General features: G+C 39.8%; 3 protein-coding genes and 1 non-coding gene across 4 annotated transcripts; 2 read left to right on the forward strand and 2 right to left on the reverse strand.

Moving 5' to 3' along the window:
* Nucleotides 1-1,317: 1,317 nt before the first annotated feature.
* Nucleotides 1,318-7,173, reverse strand: LOC103414603 (uncharacterized). The gene is made up of 13 exons (XM_008352969.4): nt 6,687-7,173; nt 6,176-6,359; nt 5,989-6,057; nt 5,799-5,897; nt 5,174-5,253; nt 4,250-5,084; nt 3,084-3,763; nt 2,660-2,744; nt 2,490-2,541; nt 2,326-2,375; nt 2,093-2,140; nt 1,796-1,990; nt 1,318-1,716 (listed from the first exon to the last, which is right to left on the reverse strand). The coding sequence occupies exons 1-12, from the start codon at nt 6,941-6,943 to the stop codon at nt 1,814-1,816; spliced, it is 2,616 nt and encodes an 871-aa protein (XP_008351191.2). The 5' UTR covers nt 6,944-7,173; the 3' UTR covers nt 1,318-1,716; nt 1,796-1,813.
* A 4,051-nt stretch (nt 7,174-11,224) lies between these two features.
* LOC103452905 (uncharacterized) lies at nt 11,225-13,010 on the forward strand. Its single transcript, XM_008392435.4, has 5 exons — nt 11,225-11,682; nt 11,769-11,875; nt 11,959-12,106; nt 12,221-12,415; nt 12,521-13,010. The coding sequence occupies exons 1-5, from the start codon at nt 11,467-11,469 to the stop codon at nt 12,785-12,787; spliced, it is 933 nt and encodes a 310-aa protein (XP_008390657.2). The 5' UTR covers nt 11,225-11,466; the 3' UTR covers nt 12,788-13,010.
* A 299-nt stretch (nt 13,011-13,309) lies between these two features.
* Nucleotides 13,310-16,206, reverse strand: LOC103452906 (uncharacterized). Its single transcript, XM_008392436.4, has 4 exons — nt 14,922-16,206; nt 14,584-14,843; nt 13,995-14,204; nt 13,310-13,786 (listed from the first exon to the last, which is right to left on the reverse strand). The coding sequence occupies exons 1-4, from the start codon at nt 16,105-16,107 to the stop codon at nt 13,655-13,657; spliced, it is 1,788 nt and encodes a 595-aa protein (XP_008390658.2). The 5' UTR covers nt 16,108-16,206; the 3' UTR covers nt 13,310-13,654.
* Nucleotides 16,207-17,670: 1,464 nt separating this feature from the next.
* On the forward strand, nt 17,671-17,865 carry LOC114820763 (U2 spliceosomal RNA). The gene has a single exon (XR_003768241.2). It is a non-coding gene; the product is annotated as a U2 spliceosomal RNA (small nuclear RNA).
* The last annotated feature ends 1,902 nt before the right edge of the window (nt 17,866-19,767 follow it).

The following is a 19,767-nucleotide window of genomic DNA, read 5'->3' on the forward strand; positions in this document are numbered from 1 at the left end:
AGGACGTCATCCTCACCCGCATCATCTTCGTCGTCGAAGACGACAACGAGCAGGAGCAGCAGGGCGACAATGAGAAATCTCGGTCGACGACGAGATCAGGTGGTGACGAAGGACCTCCATGAGGAGCAGAGGGATCAGAGAGAGAGCTCTGCGGTATAGGCCGCGATGCAGCGCAGGACCCAAATTCACCGCCACGGAGACGACCAGAACGTTGAGCCCATTCCGACCCAACCCCTCATCCTCAATCTCTTTTGGTTTATAAAGATATTGACGACAAGGATCGTAGTTTTGGGGTTATTGAGTCGAATTGCGATGTGGGTATGGAGGGTTTGGACCTCGATTTGAGTTTAAGGTTAGGGTTGGGATTGTTGTTTGGATGGGGACCTCGATCTGATGTGGGTCGTCGCGGGGGGGGGGAGGTAGTAGGTCGTGTGGGTTTTCAGGTAGGTCGTACAAAGAAGGGGATCTGGGTTGCGGGGAGGTGAGGGGGTGAAGGTGGGGTGTGGGTTTTCATGTGGGTTGCAGAGAGGTGAGGGGGTGGGGGTGGGATGTGGGGTTGCGGGGAGAAGAGAGGTGGATGAGGGAAGGTTTCAATTTTTTTTTTAATTTTTTTTATTAATTTTAATATTTAGAAGATTTAGGTTTTTTTTTTTTTAAAAATTAAAAAATTATTATTTTTTCCACGTGGCAGCCACATCAGCACAAATGTGGCAGCCACATCAGCATTTAACAAACTAATGGATGAAAAATCTAACGGAGGTGTTATTTTGAAATAAAATGATATTGGATGTATGAAAGTGAAATTTTTTAAAGTTGTTGTATGAAGTTGTAATAGACCTCAAACCTGAGGGGCTACTATGTAATTTACCCTACTTTAAATCAAGTAAATTATTTTATAAATAAGTTTATAATAATTTATATATATTTTTTTTACAGAAATTAGATAAGAATGTTCTTAATTGGCTAATAGAGATAAATACAAAGACCAAATTAACCAAATTGAAAACACATGGATTAAATAGAAGACAAGAAAAGTGAGACGAGAAATTTGGTTGAATGTTTGCTCAATAGATATAGCCATAGGTTTGAATAGACGTCTAGCAACCGAACAAGACTGCAACTAAAACAAACATCGAATGCTACAGAACTCACCTGTACCCATTTGCATCAGTGAACGTAAAGATTGCAAGTCTTCGCTGCTCTCGAAGCACGAGTATAAGCACGTAGCAAAGATCGAAAGATGTATCAAACGCCCACCCGTAATCCAGCAGATAAAATACATTACATAGTCCACTTGGGGCAACACCACACATACGATGATATAGGTAAATATTTGACTAGCTAGCATAGCACTTGAGGTGCGAGCTTAACCAAATCCACTGCACACATTGTTTACTCAGACATTCGAAAAATAATACAAAGACAATTTTTCATGGGAGAAGACTTTAACACACCATTTTTCTCCACATGCACACCCCACGCCTGTTACCGACTGTTTGATCAAACGAATAAAGAAAATCAGCGAACAAAACCAAACAAAGGATGCAAATGGAGAAAAATGGTGTGTAAACATTTCCCTCTTTCTTTCCCTCAACACAGTATTTCTTCGCAAGAGAATCCTTAAATAAACAAAAGGCAACTACTTGTCAACACAGCAAAAAGGTCCAATTGTCACCTCGTATGTCGAAAGCCACCTTATTCGGTTGTGGCTTTTATCTGAAAAATAAGAAAATATCTGTGTCAGCAAGGAGGATAGTTACCATCATGTTCCAGATAAATTTACCACTGAAACTACCTCTGTATAATTCATTATTCATACAAGCTGTACAACAGCAGCCACTCTTAGGGCCCCGTTTTGGAGAAGATCAGCAAGCTCGTCAAATAGCAGAGCCGACCGCCATCCCCAGCCCTTGGGAGCTTTTGGTAAAAGCGTGCCTGTTTGCTTGAAACTCCCAAACACCATGACTTCCCTCTTTGATGGGCAAATTAACTGCATCATACAGGTATATGAAGCACGGATTCAATATACAAGGTTCTGGCGTAACATGAAAATGGGCTAAGTTGACAATGTTTGGTCACTTTGGAATGTTACCTGATAGCGGGCTGTAACCTTTTCACGAGAATCAACATACATCTGCACCTGTTTTGGGCACAAACCGTAAAGTATCAATTAACAATCATATGAATCACAAATGTGACAAAACATACTCGTCAGCAAAACACAGTGAAAAAGGGTGATCCTTTAAATGTGAAGATAAGAAGCATTCTTCTCCATAACTAAAATAACCCAATCATGCTCGAACAATCAAGGGAAGGCTGGCTAACCTTTCTGAATGAATCAGTAATCTCTGCCTTACGTCGGTGAATAAATAATCCTGAAATAACAAATATATGATATGCATTCAGCTTAAGCAACAAATTTAAAATATAATTCAGAAAAGCAAAACAACATGCTTCCAAGGTATATATCATTAAGCCAGGAACAGTACCAAGTGTTCGACGTCCTTGAGGATCTTCATCATTAAAAGCCTGAACGCTAACCTATAAATTGGAACAGAATACCCATTCTGTCTGAGAGCATGGAAATTGGAAATCGGAAAAGCATCACCACATATGTAAATCTTATATTGAAAAGAACAACAAGTTTGTACTCAAACACCTTCCATAAAGAACCAGCATAAAAGACTTCTGAAGAGTGCTTCACTTGGCCATCACTAAGCCTGTGCACATCCTCAAATTGCACCCTGTAAAAAAAAGGGTGACTTGTAATTAGTAGGACAGACAATTGAGCATGATGACCAATCATTACATCCACATTATAATATTGTTAATGACATTCGGACTTGAGCAGATTCTGACTCAACCATCCTCACACACACAAAATCCAGTCCCAAGCAGAAAGGAATTGCATAAGTAGATGTGCAAAGGCACTTATATAATTAGGTAATCAATTTGTAAAGGAGACTTCTAAGCTAGTAGATCATAGGACAGCATCCTAAAAAGAATGTATGATTATTATTTTCCAAAGAGAGTTCAAAATCTGAAGCGCAGGTGGAAAGGAGTAATGGAAAGAGCTCACATACCCAAAGCGGAAAGGAGGGAAGTGACTTAAAGGTGTTTTCATATCCAATGAGATGGAAGAACTGCTTGCATTATCCCACTCAATCCCAAGCGCATGGTCTGACGACTCTACCATCTGAATGGGTACACCACTAGTACTTGGCACCGACATGGACGTTCCAGCCATTCTGCTCTGCATATCCATCTCATAGCCTCTCTCTGTTTGCTCCCCATGAGCATTAGCTACATTGTTCCCTCCTTGGCTTAGCCCAACTAAAGCTGTTAATCCATCTCCAGACAGGTCCCCATTATGGTCAGCTCTAGCCTCTGAATCATCATTAGCAAGAGACTGCTGGCAATTTCTGTTGCCCATGCCAAATGGCACACGGGAAAAGACAAACCGAGTTGGAGGCCAGGCAGTTGCTGGTACAAACGTAGTTCCGCGTCCGATACCAGCAAGCCCATCAACAGGACCCCTGACATGCACACGTACAGGCCTAAAGAGACCATTTCCTTCACCTGGGGCAGACTCAGCAACATATACACCAGGAGAATTATTCTGATTATGCTCTTGCATGTAGTATCCGGTAGTAACTCCCTGTGAGAATGAAAATTGCTGTCTGCAACTGCAAGCTATATTTGTAAGACAGCAATTTTTGCACGTATCAGCACCAACTTCTTGGACTCTCTGGCTTAAAAGCATCTACATGATTGCATACCAAACAATTAAGTCAGTAAAAAAATAAACAGATAGGTTTTCTTTGCAACATATTGATATTTAAACACACATAGAAACAAATAAGACATCTCTTCAAAAGCATAACCGCGGGCAACAATGTGTGTATGGAAGAAAGAGATGCCTGGCTTTCTCAAGGTGAGAGGTGGGCAGAGAGCCCTTGCAGTCAGTCTGCCAGGGCCTGTAAAAATAGTTCTTCGACTGAAGCAATTTATCAGCACTATGGTTTATAAGATATTTTCCAAATGGTTAACTATACCAGTTAATAGGGATAGCATGTTAGACATACAAATTGCATACCAATCAAAATTACTATAAAAACTAGATGCACCTTGTTTGTGCGCACAACCAAAACATTAACAAAGTAACTGTAATGATTGCTCTTTCATTTCCCCCACACTTGTTTAGCAAAAGAAAGATGGACTTAAAAAGAAAACAGATATAGAAAGAAACCTGCAGCCAAAGACCATCGTTTACAGCTTTGCAGGGGAACCCCAGTTCCTCAAGTTGCTTTCGTACATTCAAAAGTGCCTCAAAAGACATGTTGCAGTATAAAAGAGATCCGCCTTCAAATATATTAACAAATGCATCATATTCCTCCCCACCCACCCCAAAGTTCCCTTTAGCATAACCTTTAACCTGTCTTCTCCCTACAACCCTGCCACCCCATGAAAGAGGAGGCATGCCACATCTTCCCCAATCATTTGGCATGAGCTCACTAGTGGAAGAGTTCATTGAAGAGCATTGCCTTGACTGGTCCCTGGCAAACCAACTGTTGTTATTTAAGTGATAGCATGATCCTTCATCAGATGGCCCTTCCATAGCCACTCCATTTGCCCCCAGTCTACTTGCTCCAACACCAACTGGCATTTCAGCATAACATGAGGTTCTCATCACACCTATTTCCGATAGTGAATTTTTTAATGATGAAGGACCACCCATGCTGCAGTTGTATCCTGGCTCCAAATTGGATTGAGGTTCCACAACTTGTTGGACTTGCTGTTTGGAATTTGAAACTCTTGTTTGGAAATCAACCACACAGTCTGCAAGCTCTATCAAAAGACTACGAGCAGTATTATGGCCCTCTACGTCATCTTTTAGGGTTAAGCGTCCGACTTCAGACTCCAACCTTTTGTTAGCAAAGCTATCAATCAGATTCTTTCCCTTTGCGTTAGAAGAATCAGATGGAGTATCCGTTCCTGCCTCAGAACTGGAACTTCCATGATCATAGTCTTCCTGTTTGCTTTGAGCACCTTTTGCAAGGAATGCATAGAATGCCAGCTCAAACCTTTCCACAAAGGAAAAACAAAGAACACATCAAAAGGAACTCAAGCTGTGATTAATAAACCCGAGTTAGAGGCCGTCAATGCTCCTTACCGTTTCTCTTCACTGGGTACCCACAGCTCATCAGAGGTCAGCAATGCAAGCAGGGTTTGAGCTGAAAGTTTTGGAAGCACCTGTCCATGACCATGTCAGGAAATAGAATATGTAGCAGTAGGTTTGCATTAACAAAACTGAAAAACCTTGAAATATACTTAATCCTTATAAAATCAAATATACTGAGTCATTGACAATGGATAGATCCAAGATCGTACCCAGTGCACAAGGCTCCCGCTTTACGCAAGGTCTGGGAGAGGTGAATGTCGGCTAGCCTTACCTCCATTTTATGGAGAGGCTGCTCCCAAGTCTCGAACCCGAGACCTACCGCTCATGGGCGAAGGCACTTGCCATCGCACCAAGAGAGAAGAAAAATTGAGATATGCTATCATAATTAAATAAAATAACAGAGCTTAAGCCATATTTTTCTAGACTGGGCAAGGTTAAGTATGCTAATATTGCAAAGAAAAACAAATATGTTCCTTCGGCATCCACTGTTTTGTTCTTCTCTCTCATCTTTTCTTATGTTGTCATGTTATATGATCTCAAAGGAAAACAGAAGGAAGAAGAAAATGTGTGCAAAACCCACAAGTGATTACTACAAAATAAGCACACCATCTTTTACCTCTTTCAACTCCATGGAACCACTTTGACAAAGGTAGCCCCAGCAAGCATTTCTTACTCGTTCTCCATGTATGCCATAATCTTGGCTCTCTGCAAACACCTAAAAGCACAAGTAGGCATTCTCAATTACAAAAGAAAATGGTAGCATGTGGGTCATACATAAACAAAGAAGCGGCACAAGCATTTCGAACCTGATAGGCTAAGAAGTTTGAAGTCCATAATTCAGATATAATGAAGTCTGTGCATATTGCACACAAATCCTGCATCAAAAGAACATCAAGCCGTAACCTAAATGCACATAAAGGGACGGGACTTCTAGAGTGGAAAAGAAAATAGTCACGCAAAGTAAAAGAAGAAATCAAAACGAGAAAATGATACCTGAAGGTCAAGAAAAGAAGCGGCAGCCAAAACACGAAATGCATTGTTATCATTAAGCTTGGGGTGGTGACCGTACAGATACGCCAAAGCCATTGCAATTGCTTCTCCGTTAACATTCTTATCGTCAATATGTAAGGTTAAAACGGGGGCACTGGCTTCTTTCCAAGGTCCATGAAGCATGTTCCTGCCAGACACATTACAGTCCAGCATATGAAGATTGCACAAGGTGATTAGTAAGCACCTAATTGCTACATAATTACGCGTGCATTATCGAAAACAAAAGTAATTTCATCAACTCCCCATTGCCAAGCTCAAGCTTAATAGTGCAAATGCTAATCTAGGTACTCTCCATATATACATACATCCACATAACTATTCAAATTAACAATAAAACCCCACAATTATTAATTCAACATCATCCAACAACGCCGATGAAGCCGGCGAGGGGGCGAATTCAAGTTGCATTTTGGTAAATTGACAAAGGGGGTTTAGGGAATTGGGGACAACGGACCTGAAGTAGGGGCTGCGGGAGAGAATAAGGCGGTGGAGGTGGTAGGTGGAGCCCATGGCGTGGACGACCATATCGGAGAAGGCACCGGAATTGAAGCCCTCCGTCTGTATGTGGTCGCAGAGGGCGGTGAGGTTGCAATCGAGCGCGCGCAGCTCGCCAGTGGACCGGTCGTTGTCAGAGTGCTGCGAGGGCTGAATCGTCATTTTCATCTGCGGCCCGTACGATCGCGCCGGCTTGGTCGGGTATTGCGGGTCCATGTGAGCCGCAGTACCACTGGAGTTCTTCCGATTGCGAAGTCTATGAGAGTGTCGATGGGAGTGAGAGACCGGTGTTAGGCATCAGAGAGACGGAGTTTGTTGATGCGCTGCCGTTGTTACTTGGTGCACACGAGAAACGCGACATGGATGGGCGTGGGTCGGATCCGCTTGAATTGACCCGTTTAGCTCGCCCCGAACCATCTTCGTATATTTTTCTTTCATGGCATGTTTACGTAGAATAATCGGAATAAAGAAAGGGAATTGAATTCCGATTACGGAGTATTTCGGTGTTAAATAAATATTAAGGAATAAAAAAAGTGGTGGAGCCCACACGAAACAAGGAATCCAATTCCTGAAATTGGAGGAACCAGATTTCCTAGTTTTGTGAAGTATTTGAATTCCCTGAGGGCAAGGGAATCGGAATGCATCTTTTATTCCAATTATGCTCTCAATTGTTTCTTATTATCCCAACATTGCCCTTCATTTGACACTCATTATGTCATTTTTAATAAATAAATAAAACATATTTTTATATTTTTATATAGATAATTTTATTATATAAATTTAATTAAGAATTTAATTTAATTAATTAGTATGAAAATAATTTATTTATGTAAGGGCAATTTAGTCATCAACTTAGTTTTCATTCCGATTGAAGTGAATTAGTAAACAACTTATATGGACTCAACATCATTCTTGCCATCTTTTAATAAATAAATAAAACCTATTTATACATGCTTATATAGATTAATTTTATTATATAAATTTAATTAAGAATTTAATTTAATTAATTAGTATGAAAATAATTTATTTATGGAAGGGCAATATAGTAATCAACCTAGTTTTCATTCCAATTGAAATGAATTAGTAAACAACTTATATGGACTCAACATCATTCCTACTCCGATTCCTGACAGTTTTAGTAAACAACTTCAACAGGAATCTTATTATGATTCCACCTAATTTCAATTCATCCTCAATCCAATTCACCCTCAATCCAATTCCTCTCAATTTGATTACGGATTAGTAAACGCGCACTCAGTATATTGCACAAACACCACGTGGAAGATATTTTTGGCAATTCCACACCTACAAGGCTACACACACCTATTTTAATGTGGATGTCAATATAGTAAGGGGTGTGATATCCACACATCCTTTTTTACTTCTCCCACACCTTTTTGGTTTTCAGCCATCGGATTGGATGAATGGAAAAAGATCAATTGACAAAAATTAACAAGGTGTATGTGAAGTAAAAAAAGGTGTGTGGATAGCACATCCCTATAGTAATATACCATCTACGTCTAAATTTTGATTAAAATTCACTCATTACACATCACGTGACACATGGGCCTTTCAAACCATTTTTTAAACATTGATGACCTAAGGTGAAAATCAATCATGTTGAAGTAAACTCGTGCTAACATATCTTTTTTCTTTCACAAAGCTTTAAAAAAATTAGATTTCAAAAGAACTTGAAGTATCAATTACAAGGGCAAAATTGGTTGTGCTGTAGTCTAGCCCAAATTTGGTGAATAATAATTAGTAGGTATGTTAGACACTGCTAGTTAGGTTGATGTATTCATCGGAATTTTGAATTCGCTTTAGATACAGAATCAGTGACTACAACTCAGTTAGGAATATGATGATATGTCATATTTCTTATAATACAAAATGTTGTCGTTTAAAGATTTGTCTGGCTTTGCCTTGCTATCCGGTTTATTTTTGTTAGGAAGCTAAAACCAAATGCCTAATAAAAAAGGAGGTAATGCTCTAATGCTACGTATCATCCAAGTTAAAACCAAAGCAACCCACCACTATAGATGGTGGGTTGTTTTGTGGCCATCTTATGGTCATTCGAGCTATCACAAAAATACTTATATTTTATTAGCACTCCATATATTGTTGAATAAATCCTTTGAAAATCAAATACAACAACATCGATCATTAAACGGCTCTCTCTCTCTCTTTGTTTCTCTCTAGAAACCCAAATCCACAAGCTCCATCACCAACTTCAAGCTCAGCCACCGACCCTTACTTTTGCTCAAGGTAGGCAGTAGCCCACTACTATTTCTTCCCTCCTCGTTCCCTCATTCCCTTCCCTTCTCTCTCTTCTGCCTTTTCCATCTTTTTCCTTCTCTCTCATCTCATCTGCTTCATCCCCTTCCCTGCATCCACCTCTTCTTTCTCTCCCCTTTCTAGTCTCCTCAATTCGTTTTTATTCCTAGTTTTCGCCTGAGTTTATGTTAGTTTCCATTGAGTCGAGTCTCAACTATCCCCTGAGCTTGTCTCATATTTGGGTTTCATGCCCCTTACCTGGCGTTTTCGCCTACTTTTATGGCTTTCTGCCTTTTAATTTTATTTTCTCCCTCATCCTTAGTAGTGATACTCCATCCCCATCCCACCATGTACTTGGATGGGCAGGCTTCGATCCGAAATTGGATTTTATATCCACTACCCTCCTTCATTTTCCCTCATTCAACTGGCATGTCGGATCTCCATCGAGACCAAGTGTTGGGTATTTTACATACCCCCTTAGCCTCACTCTCTATCCATATGATATTTTGTTTGTATATATTTGCTCTATTCTCTCAGTTCGAAGTTTGGCTTCCTCCTAGGATGTGGCGGCGGTGGCGGTATGACTTATGTTGCTTGAGACTAGGGTTTTTTGTTGTTTGTTATCGCAGCCTACGTGCCTAAGTTTGTAAGGGCCTCCCGTTGTATCTTGGGTTGCTGTTCTCACTTTGCTTGGGCCTTTTACTTTATCTGCTATAGTTTATCGGGTTCCTTTTGGGCCTTGTATTAGTTTTTATTGTAATGAAAGTTTATATTGACAAAAAAAAAACATTTGAAAATATGCATTAAATAACTTATATACCTTTTTTTTTTTAGGGAATTGTTATTAGCACTCCAAATTTTCTATAATTAAAAAGAAAAAATACATTTTTAAAGAGTGTGTAATGAGATTTTTTAAGTGCTAATAACAATTCTTGTGCAGCAGTGTTCTATTTGCAACTCATATGCATCCTTTTTCATAATTTCTCAAGTTCCACAGGTACTTGTTGCATTTGACTAAATACTTGTGGATGCAGGTATAGAGTATCAAATTTGTCTCAGGTGCAAGATATCGAAGAAACCGAGTTATAATTGTAGCATTAACTTCAGTAGCAGTTATTCAGGAGCATGAGTTTAGTTTCGAGAACCATCGATGCTTTAATATAGTGTTTTGCCAATTGTTCAGGTTACTTGGTGTTGAGAATTGAAGATGTGTGTTGGAGTTAATGACCCTCACTGGTGGACGCACGCCTCCCCAACCATTAGAGGACCTTTATTGTCTGTTACAGTAGATGAAATCAAACTCTTGACCTAGAGAGCAAATTTTTTGTGTTGTATGGCAAATTGCCTATGTTGGATATAGTTGTTGGGCGCCCATACTGGTGAATAACCACACATTTTCCCTTCATATGAGTATGGTCTCTTATTTCGCAATTCAAAATGCTTTACAATTTATGTTATATAACTATGTAAAGCCATATATTGCGGATTTGATGATGATCATCATTCTATATGCTATTGGGAATTGGGAAAGTTGATACATTGGTCAGTTTGATTTGGACGGTTTTTGCGATATAATTGATCGCTTACCCCGTACCCTTGGGGGTTATTGTGTTCAACCCGTCATGTGCGGCCCAAGACACAAGATTTCGGGTGTCTGGGCCTTACATGCGAGAGAGTCTTTTGTTTGGACACCTGACTAAGGGCAAAAGACAGGGGGTGGGACCTGAAAGTGGGCTATGGTGAGCCTGCAAATAAGAGAAGTAGGTAGGAAAATTGCATAATTTGGATGCCAAACCATAGAATTTCTCCTTACGTGCAAATGTGAGATAGGGAAACTTTTTGTTTCAAAGTCGGAGGAATATGTTAATCCAACCATCGGACTTCAGAATTTCTCCTTACCCTAGGCCCCCCAAACATCAATTGCCTTTTCTCATGAGGACTTCCATGGTAAAAAGGACTAGGATTATCTCTTCTTTTCCTTCCATCCCCTCCTCTCACATTTTATATTTTATCTTTCTCTTTCTATATAAAATTAATAAATTAATATAAGATGTTAACATAGCTTAACCGTGACTGTTCAAATAGGAAGGGAGGGATGAGAAGGAAAAAAAAAAAAAAGAATCCTACTCCTAGTAAAAAAAAAAACATCGACTTCATGCCACGTATCTTAATACAGCAGACTCTAGTTCTTAATACGGCAGACTCACTAGAGTATAATCCGTTTTGTTGAATGTGACCGTTACAAAAGGGAAGGTCCAACGGAGCTTTCTACCGCTTTTCAAATTTTAAAATTAAAAATTAAAAAGGTAAACAAACAATTTCTTCCCCTACTTTCTTTATCTCTGTCACACAGACCAACCCTCATTCATCATCGAAACCCAGAGATTTTCAATCTCAATCTCACATCTCTTTCTCTTTCTCTTCTATCTTCTTTGCTCCGTCACCGCGTTCGGTCTCCGATTTCAATGGCAATGGCTCTCAGACCCATCGACAATGCTCTCCCAACCACACCGGAAAGACCCAAAAAGCAAACCAAAGTTGCTGTTCCTATGCAAAAGCAGCAATCCGGCCTCGTAAATGACGAAAATCAGGCTCCGCTTCCTGCAACCGCGGATTTCGCCATCGATTACATCTCCTCTGAGAATCTCAAACCCATCTCAGACCCGGATCTCAAGATCCAGGTAATTCTCTATCTCATTGGATGTCCCTTGCACGCGAATTCGACTCCCTTCATCTGTGTATTAAAGTAATTTATTTGAAATTTCAGAGCTTGAGTGAGGGATTCGAATCAAAGGATTGGGTAAAGGTGTGTGAGTCTCTGAACAATGTTAGGCGTTTTGCACTCCACCATTCTGCTCTTCTGGCTCCTACTCTGTGAGTGCTTTTCTTCTTAGTTCCAACTTTCGATTCTCTGCTGTAACAAGTCCACTAAAACGACGTCATTTTTGTATGTACAGAGAGAATGTTGTAGTGGTGCTGGTGAAGGCAATGAAGAATCCGAGAAGTGCCTTAATCAAGACCTCGATTATGGCTTCTTCCGACATCTTCACCGCCTTTGGTGATGGTTTACTTGACTCCGCAGCCTCTAATGCATTTGACCAATTGGTGTGCACCCAAACTTTTCTTGTTTTCTTAAATTTAGGGATCGTTTGACAACAATTTCGTTTTCATTTTTTTTATGTTCTGATGAACGGCTTGGATTGTTCAATGGGTTCACAGCTGCTGCAATTGCTGCTCAAGGCATCTCAAGACAAACGTTTTGTGTGTGAAGAAGCAGACAGGGCACTGAGCTCAATGGTGCAGTCCTTGACCCCTCTTCCTCTGCTTCAGAAGCTCCGAGCTTACGCTTCCCATGGCAACCCCAGAGTCAGAGCCAAAGCTGCCGTTTCCATCGCATCTTGTGTCGCCAAGATGGTATATACTATGAAACCAAAATGTTCTCTTGAGTTTTGACGTTGGACATGCCATTTTTCTTGTTAACCTTGTTATGGAAAATGGGAATTTGGTACCGATTTTCAGGGCCTTGAAGGATTGAAGGATTATGGGCTGGTTTCTCTGGTACAAAAGGCTGCAGATTTGTTGAATGATAGGCTGCCCGAGGCGAGAGAAGCAGCGCGGGGAATTGTGATGTCGGTATACAATGCCTATACAGAGAATGAAGAGGAGAAGCTGCGGGAAAATGAAGAGGAGAAGCCGGAGAAGCAGGAGATTTGGTTAAGCTTTTGCCAGTCTAATTTGTCAACAATTCATGCTCAGTCCATGGTCAAAATTACTTCTTCTCAGTAGAAAGGTTAGAAGAAGACGGTGGATTAGGGGTTGGGTTTTGCTGGTAGTAGAAGCTAATAGTGGGAGTGCTAGTTTGGTTTGTGATTCTGCTGGTAGCTTTTTAGCTGCAGTTAGAGTTTGAGAGTGCTATGAATTTACATCTTCCAGCTTCGTCTAAAAGCTGTTTTTACGTAATTTTATGTTGATGAATTTCTTCGTTTAATAAAATTTTCGTTCTTGATAATATCAAGATAGCCGACCGACCCCACTTAGTGGGAAAAAAACTTTGTTGTTGTTGTTGTTGTTGTTGTTGTTGATAATATCAGAAATAGCGAAATAGTTGCAGAACGGTAGTAATTTACCAGCAGTGCAAGTAACCAAACCAACCCCTCTCCGACTGTCTCAAAGAATATCTTTGAGATCTACAGGGAAGCAAGCGGGCGGTTATATACAGGGCGACTCAAAGACTTCACTGTAAAGAAATTTTCAGCTGTGTTCTGGTGTCTGCGATTAGAACGTGCCACAATGAAAGTCAGCAAATAATTTCACCAAAAATCGAAATCATTTCAGCTCTCTTCCCACAATATATTGTCTCTCAGTACGAACAAATACATGGATTCCTACAGTTGAACTATTTCCTATTCATTTGAAAGAAGAGAAATATCACACGACAGAAATACGAAAATCTCTGTAACTGCATTTCACTATATTTTCCTACAACGGGGTCATTCAACGCTTCCCTTGCATGTTACCAAAACCACGAGGAGACCTTCGCTTGAGATCAGCAGACCCAAGCCATCGTAATATCAGGAATGTGGCAGAACTCTGAAACCAAAAGCATTCCTGATTGGCGGAAGAACTCTGAAAGAGGAAAAAAGTCTAAGCACTTCACTCTTGTTCAACCAGAGAGCGCAACGCTGTCTCAACTTCTTCAAAAGGTTGCCCGGCATACAGCTGAAGCTGCCCTCTCTTCACAAAAATCAGCTTCATGTTATCTGACTTTATGGCTTCGCGAAGTTCCTGCAAAACATAAAGTTGCTTTATCATCTTAACACTGATGACTTGAATGAAGAAAAATGCATGTCTAATGGGAAAAATTGTACTTTGAACACTTTTAAAAGTTGAAACGCCGACTCCTTTGTCCTCATGCAATGTTCAGCAGCTTCAGACTCATAAATATTGAGTAAAAGTATGAGTAAGTTTTGTGAAATCAAATTAGAATTATTACTTTGTTTGGTAAAGGAACAATATCAGCCCTGAAATCACCCAGATCTTCGAAAAAAGTTTCCAATAGTATACAGAAGTTATTGGCATCAGTGCGGTGTTCGAAAGCGACAGTATAGGAAAAATCACTCTGGCTTTGGTGCTGAGAACTGAGCTTTAAGGTATAGAGTCCGCCTTGCCCCTCGCTACCAGAACCTCTACGGATCATAATAACCTGACATGGGATACATAGCAATTTGACTGTTAGTTGGAGACAAAAAGCTTACCCAAATACCAAAATAAGACACAAAAAGAAGAGCTTATTGATCCGATAAGTAAAACTTGTGAACGTAATTCATAACGGAGCATAAAAGGGAAAATATACAACTAAAATGGCATAACTATAGAATGAGTGACTGAATCATAAAGCATAAGATAAAGATTGCAAGTATCCATTTTATGACAGCATCAATGAGTGCTTAAAGTTAAATAGTTGGCTAAGATGATTTGGTCAAATGCAACAAAGTTCAATTGCTAAACAGGCAGCACAACTTATAAAAAAATGTAAAGATAGAAAACTACGAAAGAAAATTAAGAAAAGTTTCGGGATATACCAGAACATAAGGAAGATCCAACCACCACGGATCAATATCATTCTTTGATCGATTGCCACTGACTTTGTTAGCCACTGGTTCCTTTTCAGCTTCTTTGTTTTTTGAACTGCCATTTACACTCAATACAGCATTATCACCAGATTTTATGGTAGTTTCCTGAATTTCTTTCTTTGAGGAAGACTTTTTCTTCCCCAACGCCCTTGATTTTCTTGACTTTACTCCTTCAGAGGACTTCCCTCGTCTTTTCTTCTGGACGGTACCTACAAAGTTTAACAAATTAATAACAGAGCCAAGCTAACAACGAAGTATGCAGTCTTTGTGCAATTCAAAAGCTTTACCATTTTGTGGCTCAATAGTTCCAGCTCCTATGTCGTTTCCGCTATCCATACTCCGAGTTCCTTTCTCCAAATGGTTCCCGTCATTTTGCAACTTGGGTTCGTCCTCTACGGTCTTGGAAACACCTTGTCCAATATCACTCTCTCGCTGGTTTTCACCATTATCCGAATCCAACAATTCTTTACCATCACTACCAACACTTGCATCTCCCGCCACTGTATCTACACCGCCCGAACCTCTCTTTATCCTCCTAGATTCACCATGCTCATCCAAACCCCCAAACCCCTTGGGATTGCTTTTCGCTTCGGCCTTAAACTTGACCTTTTTCTTAAACAGCAATGTCCCATCCTCCTCTTTAGAATTCCCATCTTCTACTTTCTCATTCTTTTCCATATTACTCACATATGGACCCTGCAACTTCTCCCTTTTAGAATTCAAACTCCTCTGCAACCTAACCAACCGCTCTCCGACCTCTTTTTCGATGCCTATTCTATTCCTTGCATCAGAAATATCATCTTCATCACCGATACTTCCCTTCTTCAACTCCCTTTTCTCCGACTTTCGTGCTTCCCTCGCCATTGCTCTAATTTCCTCTATCCTCTCGTCCAATTGTATCTCGTCCAAAGAAATCACATTGCCCAATTCAGACCCAACATTCGAATACAAAGCTTTCCCTTTCGATTTGCTTAAAGTTTTCGACTTCCCAGTTTCCTGATCAGGATTATCATCTCCCAGCAACCAAACAGTAAAAAAAGCCTGAAACAAATAAGCCCCAACCACATACGCCCCAAATTTAAGGACGGACTTGGCAGAAAATTTACCAACAATGCCATTTTGCTCGGGGGTCGTCACAGACACGCTCAGTTCTTCAACTGTATCGCCTTCTGCGGCAACGACGTCGCTTCGGTCAGAGCTAAGTTCGGTATTGGAGTCGTTCTCGGAAGGAGTTACCGGGGACTCAATGGGAATTACAGGCTCCGTCGGGGGTAGTTCGGGAAGGAGAGGGGTTTTGGGTGGCGGGTAGGGTCGAGTTAGGGTTTTGAGGATTTTGGGGCGCAAATGGTTTCTCCGTCGGGTGGGTTTTGACGGTACGGAAACGGAGGCTGAGAGGATTGGTTTGACTGGTTTGGCGGTGGAGTGGATTGGGTGTGCGATGACAAGGGAGGTGGCGCAGTGCGCACCCGCCATTGGTGGTTCAAGAAAGGAAAGGAAAGGAAAGGAAATGCTGCTTTGGTTTGAATTTCAGCTGGAAACTGTATTTGGAGGGGCTGGTGCGAGATAATTTGCGCCATGTGTGAATGTTTGGGAACTTAGCAGGTGAACGGTCAAAGTCCTAAAAGCCCATTGACTGAAGGAATGGGTGTTGTCATATTGTGGGCCAATCTTTTCTTTTGTAGTGGCCCAATATTTTAGTTTCCTTTCAAGGTGAGCCCATCTAATTTCTAAACCCAATCCACAAAGGAGTGATTCTCTTAACTTTTAATCTCTCTCTCATTCTCTTTCCCGTATTTAAAGGGTTACGAATAAGACATGTTACATCTTGTGTTGACTTTTTTTATAGAGAGAAAGACGAAGAGGAAAGTGTGAAAGAAGGGGAGGGAAGGGGATAGAATTATGAGGCGAGGAGAGCGAATGAGATAGAATTAGGAGAGAAGATAATCCCACTTATAGACAAAAGGACGAAAAAAGAAAAAATCGAAGAGAGAATTCACTTTGTCAACTAAAGATAACGTCTTTTAACATTAAAAAAGTTGTATCAATAACGAGTTTGTAACCAATTTATTCCCTACCCTTTAGTGTGATTATATCAAACTTTGAAAATTATGGATTTTTTTACCACAAGATTGAGGATTTGGAACTCAAAATTCTAATAATTTTTGTTTTGTGTTAATCCGGTGTTAATCTAGTTAATGGTGAATTCAAAAAGTTTTCTTACTGATTACAAGATGAAATTCGCACGTCACTTTACGTAGTTGTTATTAGCTCCTTTCCCTTGCTTATTCTCTTTAATGTAATGGCTACATAGTAGCTTTCCTTAAAGAGAGCATCAAAAGAACATTGTGAAATGACATGAACTTTTATGTAGACCCGCCAAGTTTTATGAAGTTAGTATTAAGTGTCCAATTACTAGTTACAACTTAGTTTGAGATGGTTACATGTATTAATGCACATTTACCATCTCTAATAGGAAGCTTATATTTGGAGCACCCATTGTATATTTTTAAGTCAAATGTGTGAAGTTTTATTCAGAGCATAAAAAAAATAGAAAGTAAATAAAACGACAAAAATTTTGTACCGAATTTAACACTTTTAACTTTTGATGCATTAGAATGCGGTTGTGGATGCTGAAGTCCCAAATTATAGTGTAGCAATTAACAACCCGAGAATCCATCATTGGATAAGACCTAGCATTAATTTGGATGATAATAATGTTTTGTCAAATTTATATGGAGTAAAAGAAATGAATTTTGGAAACAGAGTATATCAATTGCTTTGTAATTCGTCATAATACGTATGTAAGAGTAGAAATTATCTTTGTTTAATCATAAAAATTTGACCGCTATCCACAAATACATGTATATATAACCCCAAATAAATATGACTCTATGTTAGTTCAAGTCCCAGAGATGATTCACAAGAAGCAGCTCTCGCGGCAAAACGTTTTGAGCGTTAAAGTCCCACATCGGCCGTGAGAGATAATTGAGCAAGCAAACAGGCGTATAAAATGAACACTCCAGCTCGTTTCTGATCATACCTTTCTCGGCCTTTTGGCTAAGATCAAGTGTAGTATCTGTTCTTATCAGTTTAATATCTGATACGTGGATCAATGGTCCACACGATATTAAATTAATTTTTCTGGGAGGAAGGTCCATCACAGTAGCTTGCTACTGGGATCTTCGCGTGTCGCCCTAGTGTTGCACTACTGCTAGGGCTGGCGCACTCCACCAAAACGAGTAAAATTTCTAAATTACTGTATTTATAATTTTGAAGTTCTGTCTCAAACAAGGCGAACTTCAATTTATCATTGTAAGGAAATTTTGTCTAACTTCTGTGTGTTCATTTGGAGTTAAAAAATAAATTAATAAATATGATTATTCTCTCGGTAATCCGTCTCAACCGCATTATTTTCTGTCCAAATTTCAACTTTTCACGAAGTCGCAAAACCCAAATGAAAAAGAAAGCAGAAAACTCAAACAATTTCTTCTTACCAAAGAAAGGCAGGACGGCGGATAGGATATGAACATATCGTTTGGGACCATACTCATTTGACCCATCTCGTTGAACCATTAGTCATTTGCAGAAACCGACGCCAGATCTGACCAGCGAGAGAGGAGAGATTTCAGAGGAGTCGAGCGCGGTTGTTGCACAGAGGGGATGGAGGCCATGGTCCATGGAGATATCGAACGACAAGTCCGTTGTCGTTGCCAATGGCGGTGGTAGCCAGGCTGTTGCCAGCGGCGGCGACGGTTGCGATGTCGCTACAGCTGAAAGAAGAAGCTAAAGATAAAGAATTGGATTGTACTGAAAAAACGACGGCTTAGCGCCATTGTCGGTGATGGCCGCATGCCTAAAGGCGAAGAACGAGATTTGGGCGGCTGCGTTTGGGAATTTTTTTGGTTTCTAGTTGGGATAAGGGTTCCCCATATGTTCTGGAAGTGTTGTGGCACAATTTGTGACGTGTCGAATTAGGAAGTCCAAATGGGCAATGAAGTGGGCCCCGCGATGGTCATGTAGTCAATTAATTGAAAATGTAACAAATGTATGACATTGAAATGAAATTGTGAGTATGCATGAAATTGTATGTTTTAACGAAGAAATTGTAATGTTTTAAATCTTAACTTTGTAGACAAATTGATGTGTCTGCTGCAGTATAAAATTCTTTATGCTAATTGTTCACAAATTCAATGGTTTAGCTATTTAGACTCGGCGCTTTTGTAAGAAACTTTTGCTGTTTACAAGCATTTTAGTCCCACATCGACCAAAAACAAAGAAAGCGTGTTTTGAAAGTGAAATCAGGCTTCTTAACAATTTTCTCGGCCTTCATAATCAAAAGAAATTGAGCATGTTTCCCATCTCTTCTCGAGAAACAAGTGGGTTATGATAAATTGTGCTCAAATTCATATGCGGCAATTCCGTCGATATCTCTTCTTTAGTTGGAGGAAGAATCCGCACGAATCGGATATTTTGAGGAACATATATAGAGAGAATTGGTTACATAATGTGTGGTTGTTAAACAAGTATCGGTTTTTTAGCAAAGTACGGAATGCATCGTCAAATATTCAATATGATTCCACAAGATCTAATTTCGTTCAAGTTACGGATTCTCTTACCTTTTAAGGTGAGCCCATCTAATTTCTAAACCTAATCCACAAAGGAGTGATTCTCTAACCTTTTAATCTCTCTCTCATTCTCTTTCCCGTATTTAAAGGGTTACGAATAAGACATGTCACATCTTGTGTTGACTTTTTTTATAGAGAGAAAGACGAAGAGGAAAGTGTGAAAGAAGGGGAGGGAAGGGGATAGAATTAGGAGGCGAGGAGAGCAAATGAGATAGAATTAGGAGAGAAGATAATCCCACTTATAGACAAAAGGACGAAAAAAGAAAAATCGAAGAGAGAATTCACTTTGTCAACTAAAGATAACGTCTTTTAACATTAAAAAAGTTGTATCAATAACGAGTTTGTAACCAATTTATTCCCTACCCTTTAGTGTGATTATATCAAACTTTGAAAATTATGGATTTTTTTACCACAAGATTGAGGATTTGGAACTCAAAATTCTAATAATTTTTGTTTTGTGTTAATTCGGTGTTAATCTAGTTAATGGTGAATTCAAAAAGTTTTCTTA

Source organism: Malus domestica, chromosome 13 (assembly GCF_042453785.1).
Source record: "Malus domestica chromosome 13, GDT2T_hap1".
NCBI lineage: Eukaryota > Viridiplantae > Streptophyta > Magnoliopsida > Rosales > Rosaceae > Malus > Malus domestica.

Bases quoted from the DNA above. Each gene is read 5' to 3' on its own strand.
- LOC103452906 (XM_008392436.4), bottom strand. From the start codon at position 16,107: ATGGCGGGTGCGCACTGCGCCACCTCCCTTGTCATCGCACACCCAATC. The intron at 14,844-14,921 runs GTAAAGCTTTTG...TAAACTTTGTAG, and splicing joins AACTATTGAGCCACAAAATG to GTACCGTCCAGAAGAAAAGA. The intron at 14,205-14,583 runs GTATATCCCGAA...ATCCCATGTCAG, and splicing joins TGGATCTTCCTTATGTTCTG to GTTATTATGATCCGTAGAGG.
- LOC103414603 (XM_008352969.4), bottom strand. From the start codon at position 6,943: ATGGACCCGCAATACCCGACCAAGCCGGCGCGATCGTACGGGCCGCAG. The intron at 6,058-6,175 runs GTATCATTTTCT...CTTTTGATGCAG, and splicing joins CTTCTTTTCTTGACCTTCAG to GATTTGTGTGCAATATGCAC. The intron at 5,085-5,173 runs GTAAGGAGCATT...CTTTGTGGAAAG, and splicing joins GTACCCAGTGAAGAGAAACG to GTTTGAGCTGGCATTCTATG.
- LOC103452905 (XM_008392435.4), top strand. From the start codon at position 11,467: ATGGCAATGGCTCTCAGACCCATCGACAATGCTCTCCCAACCACACCG. The intron at 11,876-11,958 runs GTGAGTGCTTTT...TTGTATGTACAG, and splicing joins GCTCTTCTGGCTCCTACTCT to AGAGAATGTTGTAGTGGTGC. The intron at 12,416-12,520 runs GTATATACTATG...ACCGATTTTCAG, and splicing joins CATCTTGTGTCGCCAAGATG to GGCCTTGAAGGATTGAAGGA.